The sequence below is a fragment of the Pholis gunnellus genome (genome assembly GCF_910591455.1).
Source record: "Pholis gunnellus genome assembly, chromosome: 10".
Lineage (NCBI taxonomy): Eukaryota > Metazoa > Chordata > Actinopteri > Perciformes > Pholidae > Pholis > Pholis gunnellus.
In genome coordinates this window covers 10,537,100-10,554,010 of record NC_136537.1, presented here as the reverse complement: position 1 = coordinate 10,554,010, position 16,911 = coordinate 10,537,100, and the positions used below count along the sequence as shown (strand labels likewise).

The 16,911-nt window shown below is 42.1% G+C and overlaps 1 protein-coding gene across 1 annotated transcript in view; it reads left to right on the top strand.

Annotated features, from left to right (window-relative positions):
• LOC306702384 (glutamate receptor 3-like) overlaps nucleotides 1-16,911 on the top strand; it is a gene marked incomplete at its 5' end in the record, with an annotated part of 75,099 nt that overhangs the window by 32,173 nt on the left and 26,015 nt on the right. Inside the window, one exon of the mRNA XM_079167993.1 lies at nucleotides 7,021-7,208. Coding sequence (XP_079024119.1) covers nucleotides 7,021-7,208 — 188 coding nt within the window. The remainder of the gene's footprint in view (nucleotides 1-7,020; nucleotides 7,209-16,911) is intronic.

Sequence of the window (16,911 nt, the reverse complement as noted above, 5' to 3'; positions counted from 1 at the left end):
GGAGGAGCTCATACTGTAGTGCTGGCTATAATGTCCTTCTCCTCCACTAAATTACATAAGTTGAATAGACCTGTTTTTTGCGTCTTCCTCTTTTAATTGTCGGTAGTTAAACACTTTCCTCAAAAGGCACCTCAATTACCATGTCTTTACAGCTGTTCCGAGATTCTCATCTCGGTCTTCATCAAGCGTCGGACGTTGATTGCCTGTTTGTTGCTTCTGTATATCATTTGCTGGACAAGTCAAGAGCACTGGTCATATAATTCTAGCAAACCACAGCCTATTTTATTTAAGTTTTGGGCCTTTGCCAGATGACTAATGAGAGGAAACATAAAGCCGTCTTCCTCTCCCAGCCTAAGATTTTGATCTCCACTGTGCAAACACTGGAGGGATCCTCAGAGCCCTGTGAGCATACTTAGCCCAGAGGCAAACACTCACCAGGCCCTAAATACTGTAAGTATTTATTTTGGCTCCCTCAAAAGACAATAGAGAGGAAGCAGCTGTGGGAATATTTATAAATTAGAACGTACGTAGCGACGTAGTTAATGAAGAGTGAGAGTTTGACAGCTGAAGAATTTTAGGTAGACATTTCAAGCGAACGAAGCTGGCAACTGTTATTTTATGACCTGCCTACTTGTCATGTTCCAAGTTCCAAGACCACTGAGTTTGCATGGCTCAGTACCACTACTTAAGTCATATACTAGGGCTGTGTATTGGCAAGAATATGGCAATATGATACCTATCATGATACAGGTTACGATTCAATATATTGCAAAAGAACACACCACCAAATGCATAAAATCTGACGAGAAAAAGTTTACCTTTTTTATGCAATCAGAACATCTGCATTTGCATTCATCACAGTGCCTGTAACATTCCTCATCATAACATTACTTTTGTGCACTCTGAGCCACATGTTTTTGCATGTAAAGTATTATTTAAAAATCGATACAGTATCATCAAACATAATATTGAGATACTCAAGTTTATCGGTATATTCTTATACCCCTATCATACACGTCTATTAAAAAGTCAGTATATTAATGTTTTTTTTTGTACTTGAATTGATTAATTGACCCTTTACAGATATATTGTATACAGCAACATGCGGCAGCAGGTAAATTGCTGCGGTGTCTGTAAAGTTCACTCTCCGCCTTTCTCTGCAGGTGTTCAGTCCTGAACTCGATATCAAACCAAACCCCGTTATTATGAGCCAAAGCCATTATCTTTGTGGTTTCAATTCAGTTGTTTCTGATGCCCTCTGAGACCCTGGACTATGCTCAGCAGGCCGTTTCGCCCAGCCACAGACCCTCATTTACCAGCGGATTGGGGAGCAGCTACATTTATTATTGGCTAAACAACCACCGCCTCTTTTTCCTTTCTGAGCTTTAGACTTTGATCCTTCAGAAATGAGTTCAGGTTTTTGGGGTTTTCGCACTCTATCCTGTCAGCGGGTAGAATCAGCTGCTTGTGGTTCCCCCTTTTTTCATTGTGTAGTGTAGTTGATGGCGACTTATTTACTTACATTTTTATAATTCGATTAGATTAGTAGATACGATTTTTGTTGGATGTGGATTAGTGTAATACCATCAATGACAAAGTGAGATGATGCAGTGTCATGTAAGCAAGTGGTGTAGTTGTGGCTCGGAAGCTGACAGCCAGTTGTGGCTAATGCCGAGCTAGATGCTTAGAGGAATTTGCAATATGGTTTCTCTGATTTGCCTAGTTAGCCTGGATCAGCTGTGAGATATGAGAAGGCGTGTGAGTGAGAGAGAGAGAGAGAGAGAGAGAGAGAGAGAGAGAGAGATGGAGGCCTGTGACACTGCACCATACCCTAATGAGAGGCAGGGAACCAAAGGAGCTGGGCAATGAGATTAGATGCAACTCAATTCAATTACAGCTGAGCCGCCACGGGTGACGCTTCAGAACTCATCCTGTTAAGATCCGGTTCACAGACGAAGAAGCGGACTGCGGCTCTCACTCAGCTGCTGCATGCTACACTGCCACAACATCTCATTGGCAACAGCTCTGATTTATAAGCACACGGAGCGTCGTTAGGCTCTGTCGGGATTTGCGAGCAGACGCTGCAATGTTCTGATATAGATTTAAGGGGAAATGCTGAAATAATTGAGTTTTCACTCATCGCAGCCGTTCATACACTGCTCCACCAACTACAGAGTTGTTTCAAGTGTGTATTTGAGATTAAAGAGAAACTTAATACCCTGTTCAAGCTTGATTAAAAAACTCTGCCTCTGATTGGCTAACCCTGAAACTTACTCTAACCCGAACCAATGTCAATCCTCATATGACAACGAAAGCAACGAAGGCAACGAGTACTAGCTAATCAGAGGCAGAGTAGGGCGGGTCATTTTATCGCCATAGCAGTGTTTGTAATTGTGCCACCCCCACTGCCTTGTCGTTGATGTTACACCACAACCACTATATATATATATATATACCGACTCTGCCTCCATTTAAGCCTGTTAGACGGAGGCTGGAATTATGCATCGGTAAAGAGATACATGTTTAAACTTCTCCTTGGACCGAACGCAGTGAAAGCTGTTATGGTTAACCATAGGTCACAAAAGGAGACACATACGTTACACTCATAGTCTGTACGTATGTTAGTATGAAAGAAACTCTCTATGTATCCAAATGACCTCTGTGCTCGTCCGCCTACAGTACATGCATCCCCAGCATATTCCAGCCTTTTTCTTTTTCGGTGCCGCTCTTCAGTCTGGCAGACTCAGTCTGAGTTCACCTTTGTTCAACTTAGACCTGTATCCTGTCAGCCTTGGCCAATAGACAGACTGATGCATTATGCTTGGAAATGGAGAAGTCTTTATTTTCTTGTGCAATATATACCCCGCCAAACTATAAACTGCAGCATTGCTCTCATGCGTCGTTTAAAGTCTATGAGGTGGTGGATATTGCCTTGTACTTTTGGTTTTGGTCTACAGGGCAGTTCTACTTGGTTTTCTCTGGAAAAAAGACAAAAAGTTTAGCAATGAACAATATAGACTGGGATTAATGTCAATTGACAGTATATCAAAGTAAGTGTACATATAACATATACTTATACTTACTGACTCATACAAGTGGATTTAGTGTTCTACTGCAATATAAAGTAGCACTTAACTTAACTAATCTGAATAACTAAACAATATGTGTAGTGAATAGACCCCTCCTGATAGCATATATAGGTGGAGGCAGAGTACTTCTCTGAGCACGCTAGTTAACACCGACTAGCAAGTTGTATCGGCTTGTTTTTTTTAATAATCCTTAAAGAAAATACAAGTTTCTCTCAATATGTACAGTCCCTCACTCTCCGGGACCGTGAATGTTAAGAAAGTTAACAACCAATGGGACCATATCTTGCTGGCAGACTACTTTGCCAGGAGGAGAGCAGACAGAAGCCCTGGAGTGGAAGGCTGGCTAGTTAGCTAGCTAGCCCACAGAGCTCCTGCCTGCACTCTTACCGGTGAAATAGACTCCTACCGGCAAGAAGTGAGGCAGAGGAACCGTAGACCCAGCGCCTCCGCTACCCACCAGCCTCCTGTGGGGTTTCTTTTTCTGTACAAGCGTGACTTTAGCATGAAAGCATGGTGGAATTAGCAAAGTAGCTAACTAGCTAAATTAGTAAAATGCAACAACTTAATAGTTCATGCTCGCACTCTTGTCACAGCGCAGGAAAGCACATTGCTATCGCCGGATGAATAACTTTGTTCAGAGTGTTTTATGCAAATGAACACACATACAGTAAAACATAAATATAATGTCCCGTGACACACCAAATATGCACATTGTATTCTGCTACACTGTTTCTTTGTTTACAGTACATACTGGCATCAGCGAGCATTACACCATGTTTATATTCTCCCTGTCTCGATGGCATGATTAGCTCTGAGGAGCATGATCAGCAGAAACTGCTGCATGCCGCTGCGACATCTGTACATCGGGGATTTATAGCCAGTGATAAGGAAATCTTGTTGTTGTCTTCCATAATTTATGTAGTTGACTGTTTTACATTTTTGGATGAAACACAGCTGTGGGGCTCCAGAAGGCAAAGAGGTGAAAAGGATTTATGGCTTTTCTTCATGTTAGAAATAAATATCATGAGCAAAAGCATTCGTGAGGGGTCTCCGATGCTGTAGGATGAATGATGATGATGAATCCATTGATTAGCTGAAGCTGGAATGGACTCTGGCCGACAAAGGTGACTGGCAGTTGTACATTTATGCAGAGACTAACAACCTGATTTATTTTTTACTTGTTGGTGGAGATGAAAAATGAGCTGTCAGTCTCGTTGCTGCTGTCACATTAAGTTGCACTCAAAGGATTTTGTTCAAATTTGATTTTGAAGTCTAAACCACGAAAACAAAAACTTTTCTGCTGACTGTCGAGCTAAAGTAATCCATTTCTGGACAGACTATTTACCACTACCAGATTCCATCTCTTAATTTCCATACAAATGTAAAACTAGGCAGGCATGGAATCTTCTGTGAATCTTAAATTAATCCAATTGTTTCAACACAGTTCAGGGTTTGCTGGAGGCAGGAGAAGATGAGCTCCGCACAAATCAGCAATTTCAAAATAAAAGCCCTCTGTGATTGTAATCTGATTGACAGGACACTGTTTCCTTCTTGCACATAAGAGTTAGCATAATTCATGTTTTCCTGGCACCTCAGACCTCAGAAATGAAAATTGGAAATGCACAGATTGTATGGAGAGAGAACTCTACAGATACTTAAATATATGAAACCCAAATCCTTAGAGCATTCCCATGTAGGCATACATATTTTCTTTTGATGTGTTATTGCCTCTTTCAAGCTGCACAGGAATCAGTGATTGGACTGATACTTTCAGCCCTGAAACAAATAGCCACCCTATCATTTTAACCCATGTGCATGGCATGTCGTACACCCAACGTGATTACAGTGTGCTAAATGGTTCATTGGCATTTTTACCTTTACCAGCCGTATTCTTGTCAGTTTCCAAACCAAAAGACAACATTTTGACCAAGTTAATCTGCATGACATCTCTTAATGTGAGAGGCTTTTATTGCTGGGAAGACTGCCATGCTATCCAGCTGGCTTGTGGTTGCTGAGGTTCTAAGCATATGCCTGAGGAAAATGAATAATGCATCCATGTTATTCAATCCTTCGTTCTGTAACTTTTGCTTTAGGTAGGGGAGATGTGAGGAGGTATACTACATGAGAGACTGCCGCTGCTGTGCTCATGTAAAAATGATGATACCTCAGAAAAGCTTCAGATGTTTTCTCTTCACTTTTAAATGTCTTTCTTTTTCCTAGAAAATTGTGGCTTTTGTCCGGGTAAAAATATAAAAAAATACATTTGACGATTGTATGCCTTCAGGCTACGCTTCATATTGTTCTTGTCCTGCGGTGTTTCACGCCAGATGTACAAGTGTTGATACTTTTAACCAGCTCTGTGACCCAGCAGCTACAAAGGGACTATATGTGTGCCTCTCCATGCCCTCAACATGCAAACACAGCATCTGCACTCCGTGTTGTGCTACAAGGTACATTCACGAACTGTAGGCTCAACTACTTGGAGATGTGACCTGATAACCTGGTTGCCAGATAACCTCGAGGTCTGAGAGTCCAATGTCTCCAGGCGGTATGCCATTGCTCCACTGGACTGATGACACACAGTTCGTCATCCTCTGCGGCTTGCTGTGCCGCACGCCAAAAGATCATCCGATGGAGCTGTGGCCGTGTGCTGCAGAGGCGGCCGCACACCGGGGTTGCAGACTCACACGGCGCATTACTCTCAGAGCATTTAAGAGTAACAAGAAAAAGGGCAGCACGACCATTCAGAATGGAATGGAAAAAGATTTCAAAAGCAGAGAAATGAAGAGAGTCACAAAGTGGATTTCTTATATAGCCGTTGTTGTGTCTTTGGTCTCTCCGCTGGCTTTGTTGACTGTCTGCAGCCGGTTCATAGAGATAAGGTTGTTCGGAGAAATGGCACACGGTGAAAAAAAGATATGAGAAATGTTTACTTTGCACACTGCTGTTCAGTTTGTCAGGCAATTTGCATAATACTCATTCACATATGGCATTAGTAGTAATCGACATAAGATCTGTATGTCTGAATGCGTGCCTGAAATTTGCTGTACCTGCAAATTTTTCGCCGCTTCTCGGCACCGTCTATCTAACCGCATGACGCACGATAGAAAATGAAAAGAGAGATGGAACTGAAGCTTATTTTACATAAAGTTTGCGTTTGCATTGTCCATGGCTTAATGAAATACCAGCAGTGTGCTTGATTTTCATTAATAACCTTTATGTTCATTCTCACTTCTTTAATGTTGGAGAAGAGTTAAGCCATTTTGTTTTTTTTACTTCTGCTGTGTGCAATCTATCCCTCCAGAAATAGAACTTCATTATTCATTTGGTGCTATATGATTTGACCATAGTGTTTCTAGACGCTCTATTAAATGAAAATATTTCACGTGTGAATTAATCATTGGAAGGGCTCATTCTCCATTCCTCTGGTAGCATAATGATCTCTTTCTACCACTGGCCTGGATGAATCTTTCATTGTCTTTATCTTTAAATGAGTTGGCACAATCCTCCAAGGAGACATGAGCCGGGATGTGTTTCACCACATTGTCAAAGTTAACATGTGGCTGAGCTAAGTGCCATGATTTAATTGACGCCAAGCGCAATAACATCACCCGCTGATCTTTTAATATTATGGAGATACAATTCCTGTCCCTTTACTTCATAATGATATTGCCTTCTCAGTATGCAAAGGTAAATTCACGATAGCTTCCACACTTGCGCACGAAGTCTAGACTCTAGACAATATTTTCGAGGGCCTGCAGAGTTTGGAATGCTATTTTAGATTGTAATGAGATGGCCTTTAACCTTTGGATTCAAGCAAGAGCCTCTCTAGAATAAATTAGCAGCCTCCCAGTTCTTGCATAACAGTAACCGTGTGCCTCTTTTGTGTCTAATCCTCTGGGTCTCTCTCTCTCTCTCTCTCTCTCTCTAGGTTTCTCTATACTGCAGGCCATAATGGAGGCTGCAGTAGCTAACACCTGGCAGGTGACCGCCCGCTCTGTTAGCGGCACAACAGATGCAGCAGAGTTCAAGCGCATCATTGAGGAGATGGACAGGAGGCAGGAGAAGCGCTTTGTGATTGACTGCGAGGTGGACAGGATCAACACCATATTGGAACAGGTGAGCCTCAAACTCACTGCACATGTGGTAACAGCTGCAGATTAAATAACCAAACAACTACACTGGCCATCTAGCCCTTTTGTTGCTTCCTGCTTTAGTCACGTGATTACCAAGCAAATTTAAAGTTACAAATATTAAAGAGCCACTCCACCGATTTTACATGTCAATTTTAATAGTTATGGCGATCTTGAGTTAGACTGGAAGATGACAAATGTAGCACAAAAACTGTGTATGTGTATGAAATAGTGCCGTTCAAAAATATAGATATAGTGTCAAATTACCTCCACCTCCGCTCCTGTGAAGATAGATGTCGCTGGCTATTGCCTTCTGAGCTGAGGCCAGTGACCTCCCGGACTGTCACTTGATCCGGCCAATATGACAACATGGCGTCCCACAAGCAAGCGGCCGTATACTGTGGAGCCGCGCTGCTATGTGATCCTGAATCAATCCTGCTGACACATGATGGATGTAGCAGTGTAGTGCCCATGATTTACGAAGAGGTGAAGAAACGTGTCAAAACGTTGCTCGCGCCAGACTAGCCCTGACGTGAGATGTCAGACGACTAGACCACCGAGTCGTATATTACGTCACACCACATCTCTGAGGAGTGGGAACTAGTTTCACGTGTTTTGCAGACACGGGGCAATGTCCGAGAGCCGTTCAGGCAGTAACGTCACGTAGTTACTGAAAACTGAACCTGAGGAATGGGACCTAAGAGTGGTCAGTAACACTGAGTTATCAACATGTGATGTACGTATTAGACTATCCAGGTGGAACACAGCAAGATATATTTTCAGCTCTATTTTTACATTTTCAGTAAAAAGAAAAAATGTATTGTAATATATTGCAATATGTATGTTTAGTATTGTCACGATATATATATATATCGTATTGTGACACGTGTATCACAATAGGTATGGCACCACAAGGTGCTTTCCAATATACAGCCCTAGTATGAAAGAGTATGAAAGACATAGTTGCTTGCCATGCAAGGAGGACCTGTTTTCAGAAAAAGAAGAAGCACTAAAACCCAACTGTGCGCTACCTGTCCAGCACCAATCAGCATTCTCACAGAGGGTTACAGACTAGCGGGTGAACATAGCGGAGTGTTTAGCAACTAAAGAGCCACATTATTTCCTCAGAAGTATGTGGAAACAAAACAGAGCTACAAAATAGATATTGGACTCCAGTCGCCTGAAACAAAGGCTCCAAATAAATGCTAATGTTGCTGTGCTTTTCCTACTGTGACATGTCAAAACGTCTTCCAATAAAAAAGGCCTATTCAGCATTTTAGATCTAAGATCTAAGACTCACCAAGTCTTACTTAGATCATTTTTGTTCTGCTGCTTGTTCTGCATGTGAGTTTTTACAAATAGCTGATAGGTTCTTTCCTTGAGTTTGTGTAACCTCATAAAGGCAGTGTTAAATTGAATGTCAGGCACAGCAGTAGGTGTGAGGAGCTGCGTTTGGTGCCGTTTGATTGCCAAGTTGGAGGCCGACTTGTTTGACAACCAGTGCGTGTTGTTGAAGCTGCCCGAGAGCCTGAGGTTGAGAGGTCCGAACGTGAGCAGCCAATTTGAGAGACCACTGGATGAGGCATCCTTTTTAATCCTCCTCTAACCCCTCCTTTCCTCTATCACGTCCATTGCCTGAGGAGGAAATGAAAGGTCCACCAGTCCTTGTAGTAGGGGAAACACAATTACCATGAATAGATGAGTGGCTATTATGCCATGCATCTCCTCTGTTCGGCCGCCCCGCTCCACCCTACACTCCTCTGCTTGCTGCTGCCTGCTTACAAGGCAATCAGCTCCCGCTTTGGATTCTGCTCGTTAACATTCATTTAGTTATTGGCTTCTCTCTGCCTCACAATATCCCCTCAACCAGTGTTGGTTTCCCTTTTTTTTCAGGAATCAAATTAGATCCCAGAGTCATAGTTTAAAGCAGAATGGCTTTAAGTATTAATTTTCTGCGTCTAATTTAATTCTTGTGCTGCACATTTCCTTCCTTTACCATTCAGGCACTATACTGGAATCTATTTCCTTTTTGTGTCAAGACTATGCATCAGCTTTTAAGAAAAGCATTACAAATCACATGTTAGGCATATTAATGGTTGCGTCTTTAATTGATCCCCCCGCCCCCTCCCGCAAACAATAATAAGTAGGCAGAGCAATAATCTGTTTGATGTTCTTCTGTTTCTGTCTTTTTCCAATTAATGAATTATTTCTTTTTCGTCTAGAGGGACCTCTTTCCCTTCCTCCAACTATCACCATCAAACATTTTTCTCCCTTAACTTTGTTTTAGCACAAAAGGGGAAAATAAAGCTTTTACAACAGCTAACCTTCAAAGCAGCAGTGTGCTGAATTGTGCCCCTTGTTTCAGTGGCAACCTCAGCGTGGGATTTTCTTTTGTTCCTGGAGCTAATTGAAATAATCTGGCTAGCTCTGCCAATATGGATGAGTCACAAGCATTTAGGGAAGCTGCTGGACCACCCCCTATTGGGCCATACCATTATACTTTGAAACAGGGATGGACCTTCCCCCCTGAGGGCAATCACACCAAAACAATGGCACCCACTGTCAGCTATGTGGAAACCCGCTGCTTCTACCTGCTATTGTAGTTCTATTAGCCAATGATTGACGGATAGAGTTTCATCTCTGGACAGGAGGTTGAACACAACCTGTGTGCCGAGGCCAGTGTCTGTGTGTGTCACTTCAATCCATCAAGGTCACTGCTGTTGAGGGAGGATCATGAGGCAGGACAGATTCAGCCACCTGATTGCTGGGGGAAATGGGAATCAGCTCAGTGGCTTAGTTTTATGATTTCTGTCTGAGGAATCCCAGCACACAATGAGCGTCTTTATACCAGGCAGTGCAGTTCATGGTGTATAGAATAGGCAAGTGTCGAGCTTCCACAATTTGGTTCAATTTTTCCACACGCAGAAAACCCTCTGTGCTGCTATTCATTAGCACCACTTTTGATCCTGTGGCTGCTAATGCTGTGGTCCTGCTGGGCCTTTGTTGCTCTACTGCAGTAGCTCACTGCACTGTCAGAGTTTTTCAGCATTTCAAATGTTCCTCAATTATTAAAGGGACATCCACTTGTGCTGTATTTTCTCAATTACTCAAGTACAATTTGCTTTTTAGTTTGCAGTTATTAACTGAGTATAGGTACTTCTTTTTCTAAAATATATATATGTTGCTGTTAGCTTCTAGCAGCCGGCTCAGCCTTCGTCATGTTGCGCACTGTGCGGAGGAAATCCCTCAATCAGATATGATCATAGATATGCTCAGAATTTAGAATTTGGCCCCTTTAAGAAGCTAATACCAGCAAATAGTTTACCTTTTTATTTCCTTGACACAGGTTCTTCATTGTCATAATTGTTGCACTTTCATCCTATGTTGACTAATCAATTAATTGACTGATGGTTTCAGCTCTCGCTGCAACCTGTGCTTAGGTGTTGGACAGCAATTTCTCTAAATTGTCATTGACTCATCATACTGTTAACACACAAACACACTGGATGCACCTCAACTTCAGTCGTAAGCACACTCAGCTGAATGTCACTTTTATTAGCTTCATTTATCAGTTGACATGATGTAGAAATGCGGTAAGGAAAATATTTGCATACTGCTGCATCAGGCGCAGTTTTGTTTGCTCCTATAAGAGCAGAGTGAGTCTCCCCAACAAATTTGTTTTGGGATGCTGAGGAGAATGCTACACCCGGGCTATTATCATTTTATGCAATAACAACCGCTCAGGATTTATTGCTCATAGGACTTTTCCATCAATATACTGCACTGCAGATAAATTAACCCAATGACTTCCATTCCTTCCCTTTCGACAAAGACGGGAGAGCCTCTGCCAGCTCTGCTCGCTGAATCATATCCAACAAGCGGGTTTCATTGGACCGTCTAGGTTTATGATATTATATGCTGAGAAAAATGTTTGTGGCATTAAAAAGGGGCAAAATAAGCAAGAAGTGTGATTGAATATGAGATAATCATCTCTGCATTACTACCGCTCTTCGTAATGATGATTTTTCAGAGCGAGTATGTGTGTGTGTGACGGTCTCTTGAGAGCCTGCATGTGTGTTTGACTGTACATGTGCTCATGCCTAATCTGATCCATCTATGAGATAGCACATATAGCATCATATCTGCCTTAAGGCTCCTTCCTGGCCCTCTTTCCTCCAGGGATTTCTGAGCTGGAGTCTGCTCAGAGGCAACAACCTGCTCATCACTAGTGTAAAGAGAGGCAGGCAGAAAAAAAAAGAAATAAGAACGGCGTCTGGGACAGGCCCAGGGCACGCAAGCTGTTCAAAGACAGACAGGCAGTGAGCCCTCTGCCAGCCGCAAAGCTGCATTTTCATGCAGGAAAAGAAAAAAAAATACAATAAGAAGTGAAAGGGATTCACAGAATGAGGAAAAAAAAGAGCGGTACATTTGGGGATTTGTTAGGACAACATTCTGCCGCCTGTAGAAGCATGAAGGGTGGCCACATTGCCTCCCCATGGAGAATTAGAGATCCTCCATATCCCTCTCTCTGCTCTTGAATGAAGGACTGCAAGGAATTTCATAGAAAAAAAAATGGTGTTGTATCTAATTTGAGAAAGGGAACGAAATCTGACCATGGGAGATAAGGAGTCGTGGGAGAGGGAATGGATGCACGATAGATTGCCAGCAGCTGATAGAAAAATGTCAGCAATAAAAGGAAGATGCTCAATCAGGGTTGTGGATGAAACAATGAAAAATGGGAGCAATATCAACGTTGTGTAAAGCAGGGGCTGACATTTGTGTGCTCATGTAACACATTGGCAAGCACAGACGTAACTAGAGGTATTACAAGGTGAAATCAAATCTGAATGAATGTACTGTAAACATTGAACCCTCACAGACATTCAAACCTCCCTGATTACTTTTGACTATGTTTTCTGGTAACTCTTCCTGGCATGTCTCTCTATTGGCTCTAAACTCTAAAAGATAGAGGCGGAGAGAGGCAAGAAAGGGAGCTAATGCCTCTACTGATATGAAAGGTGCTCTTGATCTCAACATCGGCTTATTGTCCCCGGGATACTGAGAGAAGGGCTGACAGAAATATAGCCAAACTCCCCCCTGCTCGACGTAAAGCCGGGGATACGTAGTGTTTTTAAATCCCTAGCACCATCCTTGGCGGTTGAGGGCCATTTACAAACTGCGATTATAGAATTAAATGGGATTATAGTGTTATCATTAAACAGAATGTGACCTGCTGACTCCACAACTGAATGGGAAGCTGAGACCGGTGTGCTTTGACTCTGACGATTTGCGTGTGTAGTTATAACTGCGCTAAGAACGCAGTCTTATAATAGTACAGTCTGTAAATCAGAGAACCTTTTTCCTTCCATTATCAATCAAACTAAATTACCCCGATCATGTTCAGTGAAAGAGGACATCTTGCTGTTTCGGAGCCAAGCTTTGCCGCACAAACACAAGGGCGTACCAGCTGCAGTGTCAGTGATTCCATCCTCCCAAGCTATCACATCTCACATTGTTAGGTATCTCAGAGCAATGATATACATAATCATCTGAATATGAGTCAGGTGTTTCCGAAATGTTCTACATTTGGTCAAAGGCCAACACTTTATGCCCCTGCCCTCTTCAGCCCCGTGTAACGCCACTGCCAAGAAAAGCATCGCAGCCTCAGCTGCCACTGGCTATTAATTAGAGAGCGCTCCACCAAGAGCACTTCTACCAAGAGCCTTGAAGCAGAACTAGAGACTGAAGTAGACGAAAGTCCTTTTGTGTCAAAGCCTATAGCTCTAATTCACCCTTCTGCCCGTCGTGAATTAGGTGTGAAGTGGACCACTTTGATAACTTTGCAGCCACAAATTATATGCTGCTTTCTTATTAACACTCTGATTAATAATGCAAATATAATCGACAGTGATATTTAAGGTTTGAGCCAGAAACAGTAAATGTTCTGTCACTACAACCTCGACCCTGCATCCAGTTAATCCCCAGAAAATCAAGGACGGGATCAATGCTGTGAGCAGGATTTTTACATTTGTTTAATTAAGCTGCGTCAAGATTTATTCGGTGAGTTACACTTCAACAAAGTTGGTTCGTAAGAGAGAAACCAGCCATGCGATTAAGTGACACGATAATGTATTTTTTCCAATCAGTTTTTGACGTGAATACTTTCACACATAACGTGAATATTACACGGTGAAAAAGATACTTTTTTCCGGAGACGTCTTTTTTTTCAATTCAACCAATCGAGCAGGTTGAATTGTGCCCAAAAGATATATTCACTAAACAAAAACACGGAGGCTCTGTAGTCCAAACCAAGATGACAAGCTTTCCAACTCTTTTCAACCTTAACAAAGATTTTGTTCGATTTTCGTGTCTCTTAGTGGTCAATGCGCCAGTGTGTAAATGCGTTAATTTAGATGATATCGGCTATCTTCAGATTTAATTGTCAGACGTGACTTCACCAGCAGTTTGTTATTATTACCATAAGTAGACAATTACATAGCAGTCAACACTAATAATTCCACTTTTGAATGTAATTATTAAAATAATGAAAAGGTATTGTGTGCCACAATAAAGGTCTGGCTTTCTAGTCACAAATCAATTCTTTGGAGTTGACTTCAAGCTAAATACTGATACAATATTTGTTGTGGTTGAACAAAGATTCATATCTGATCACCCTATTTTTTATTCATATATTTTGATTTTATATAATTTCCTAAGTAAATGCCATGTGGTCAGTACTTATAAATAACAATTGTTAAATGTCTATGTCAGAGTATTTTTATTGTCCCCCATGGATGAGCAGTGACCCCGTACAAAACTGGACCGTTGATCCCTTCCAGACAATCGTGGCTTAAACACTGATTATCTTTATAATTATAACCTGCCAATTAATGCTGAAATGACCATTTGACTCATGGGATGCTCAACTTAATCAAAGACAAATGCTTTGCTCAGCTTCTCCAATGTGCGGACTGTTTTCTTTTGTTTCATATCATTGTAGATTGTAAACGTTGGAGGTATAGAAGGTTTTTAACACATCACCTCAGGCTTCAAAATATTCTGAAGGTCGTAGATTTGTATTGATATTTTATTCAGATTAATTAGTTGATTGAAATATTCCGCACCACTTTGGCAGGGAGTCTGGTCTTTACGTTTTCATAGCTCTGGAAGAGGCTAAAAGTAATTTCCTCGTTATTTGCTCCTTTTTTCCTATACCTCAGTGAATAGTATGATATCTACAAACTCAGGGTAACCTATCATTTTCAGTCTGCTTCTTGCTGTGTTGTGGCAAACTCTGCAGTGGAAAGGTCATACTTGGAGGAAAAACGCTCTGGCGTTTTATTGAGACTGTGTAGCTGTAGTTTTACATTTAGGGCTCTATCTCTCTCTGGCGGTGCCGAGGCAGGCCGAGTCTGGATGAGGGTGAAGTCAAGGTCATCCTGGTTGTCTGTCCCCATCAGGCTTTAAAGAAAACTCCAGTCTGCGAAATGCTGGCTCTCTTTCAGCAGTAGAACAAAAGGTGGAGCCAGTTAGCGGATCGATGTGAAAGAGGGTACACTGTATGAAAAAGAGGAACGGCATTATTGAAGCACACTAAACACATTTCTTCTTGTCAGTGTCACTGGGAAACAGAATAATTGGTTAGTAGGCTTGTGTTTGTATGTCTGTGCTCTAAAGGCGATTAACAGCAATATAAATCGATTCAAGGCGAATGGGAGACAAGAAAAAGAGGCTGAGGAAAATCCACGGTGTGCAGCAGTTTTTGAAAAATAATGCAAAGTCTGTGGTTTTGGTGGATATCTGTTTTAGGTTGAAGCCATATTAGCAAAGTCAGTGTTTAACGTTTTGGGAATTACTTTAATTCATCCTCTCTTCGGAAGTGAGATGGGCAGGTGAATATCTCCCTCATGTGATTAGCGTAGCTTAGCATAACGGCAAAAGGCGTGGGGCAACAGCTAGCTAAAAGTGTCATAAAAACAACGTCTTCCAACACCTGTAAAGCTCATTAATTAACACATTGTACGTCATTTAATCCATTCACTAACAGTGTTATGAGATGTTTTTTGAGTTATGTTTTTTTTTCCTAATTTTGCTAGCTGTTTTAATGCTAAACTTAGTCAAGTCCGGGCATGACTATCATTTTTGTTGCTCATGTCTTATCAATCACATCTGTCCGTCCGACTACATTGCACTTTTGCTTAAATGACACCAGATGTTAATTAGTGAGCTTTAGCTGTAGCTGGTAGTTGTATTTTTTAACTATGAACAGAACCAGCTGTTCCCCTGTGTTTCCAGCCTTTACATTAGGCTAAGCTCATCAGGTCTGGACTCCAACTCTGTAGACGTGAGATTAGCATCAGTGTTCTCATCTCACTCTCGAAAGGAAAGCGTGTATTCCCCAAAACTATGCCTTCAAAATGCCTGTAACTTAACAGCATGGACTGCTGCGCCTTTGTTTACATAAGTAAGCACATTTTCTTATGTCTTATCTGAGTAAATATTGTTTCAGATCATAGTGTGTTAATGCTCAAATAATATTGGACTTTCAAGAGAATCGCCATTAAAAGATAGTTATCACCGTCTGCAGTAGCGAAGGGATTTAGGGACAGGGCAATCAGCGGTGCATCACAACAAGTAAGAGTGAAGTCTGTCCGTCTCGACTGGAGTCGGGTCTTGCCGTCTGCCTAATTAAAGAGGCTGAGGGGAGAGGTTGGTGTGATCTGGCCGGAGGTTCTGTGAATCTCTGTGTCATCAGTGTCTCGCTGTGCTTCATCCCAAGGTTGCGGCTTGTAGCTGTTGCCAGGCCGGCTGTGAGCTGCGGGGCAGCAGGTGGGTAGGGGGGGTAGGGGGGGGGGGCCGGGGCCTTTCTCTGCCTCGCTCCAGGACAGGTGTGAGGAGGCTTACGGCCCGAGTCAAGGTTAGCAGCACACGGTGAAGGGGTGTGGAGCTGCGGGGATTTGTCCAAGAAAATTCAGCAGGGCTAAAAGTCTGGAAGTAAGACTTGTGAACAATTACAGTGGGATCCATCTAGCTCCGATAACGCTGCAGTGGAAGAGTTGCAGAGATTATCTTTTCTATGGAGCTGTCTGTCATTTTCTCATTAGACTCAGATTGATGGATTCTAAAAAGCCAACTCCTTCTTTTTCTGCATTACAATCAGCTCATTTCCCCTTTGTTTCTATTTCTCTTTCTTGATTTGTTCTCCTCTGTCTGACATCCTGCAGTGTTGGAGGTTTATTAAAGCCCTAATGATGGGGAGGCTGTCAAAGAATACTGACCCACCCAAGCAGCTTGATAGCGTGAGTGAAAGGCTTTGTGCGTTTGTGCTCCCTCGTGCGCCGTTCTTTGTGAAAAACACAACCAATTTCCCTTTTTTTTTTGTGAGCAACCTTCAGATTTCCACTCGAGAGGGAGAGAAGTGGTTTATTCTATTTAGCAGGGTGCTCAGTCCAAGCAAGGATGATTGTTTGGCGCAATTGTATACAGTACTAGTGCACCTATAGGTCAGTTTAAGTTCAGCCTAAATTAATAGCTGTAATTGTAGTTGAAACGGGTGAAACTAAAAACGTCCTTCATAGATTTTCATTTAATTTTTTTTCCACCATCGGATGTGAAGATACACGTTTGTATTTCATTACTCAGCGAGAATGTCGTAAACGATCCACAGTAACAAATACCCAACGTCCCCG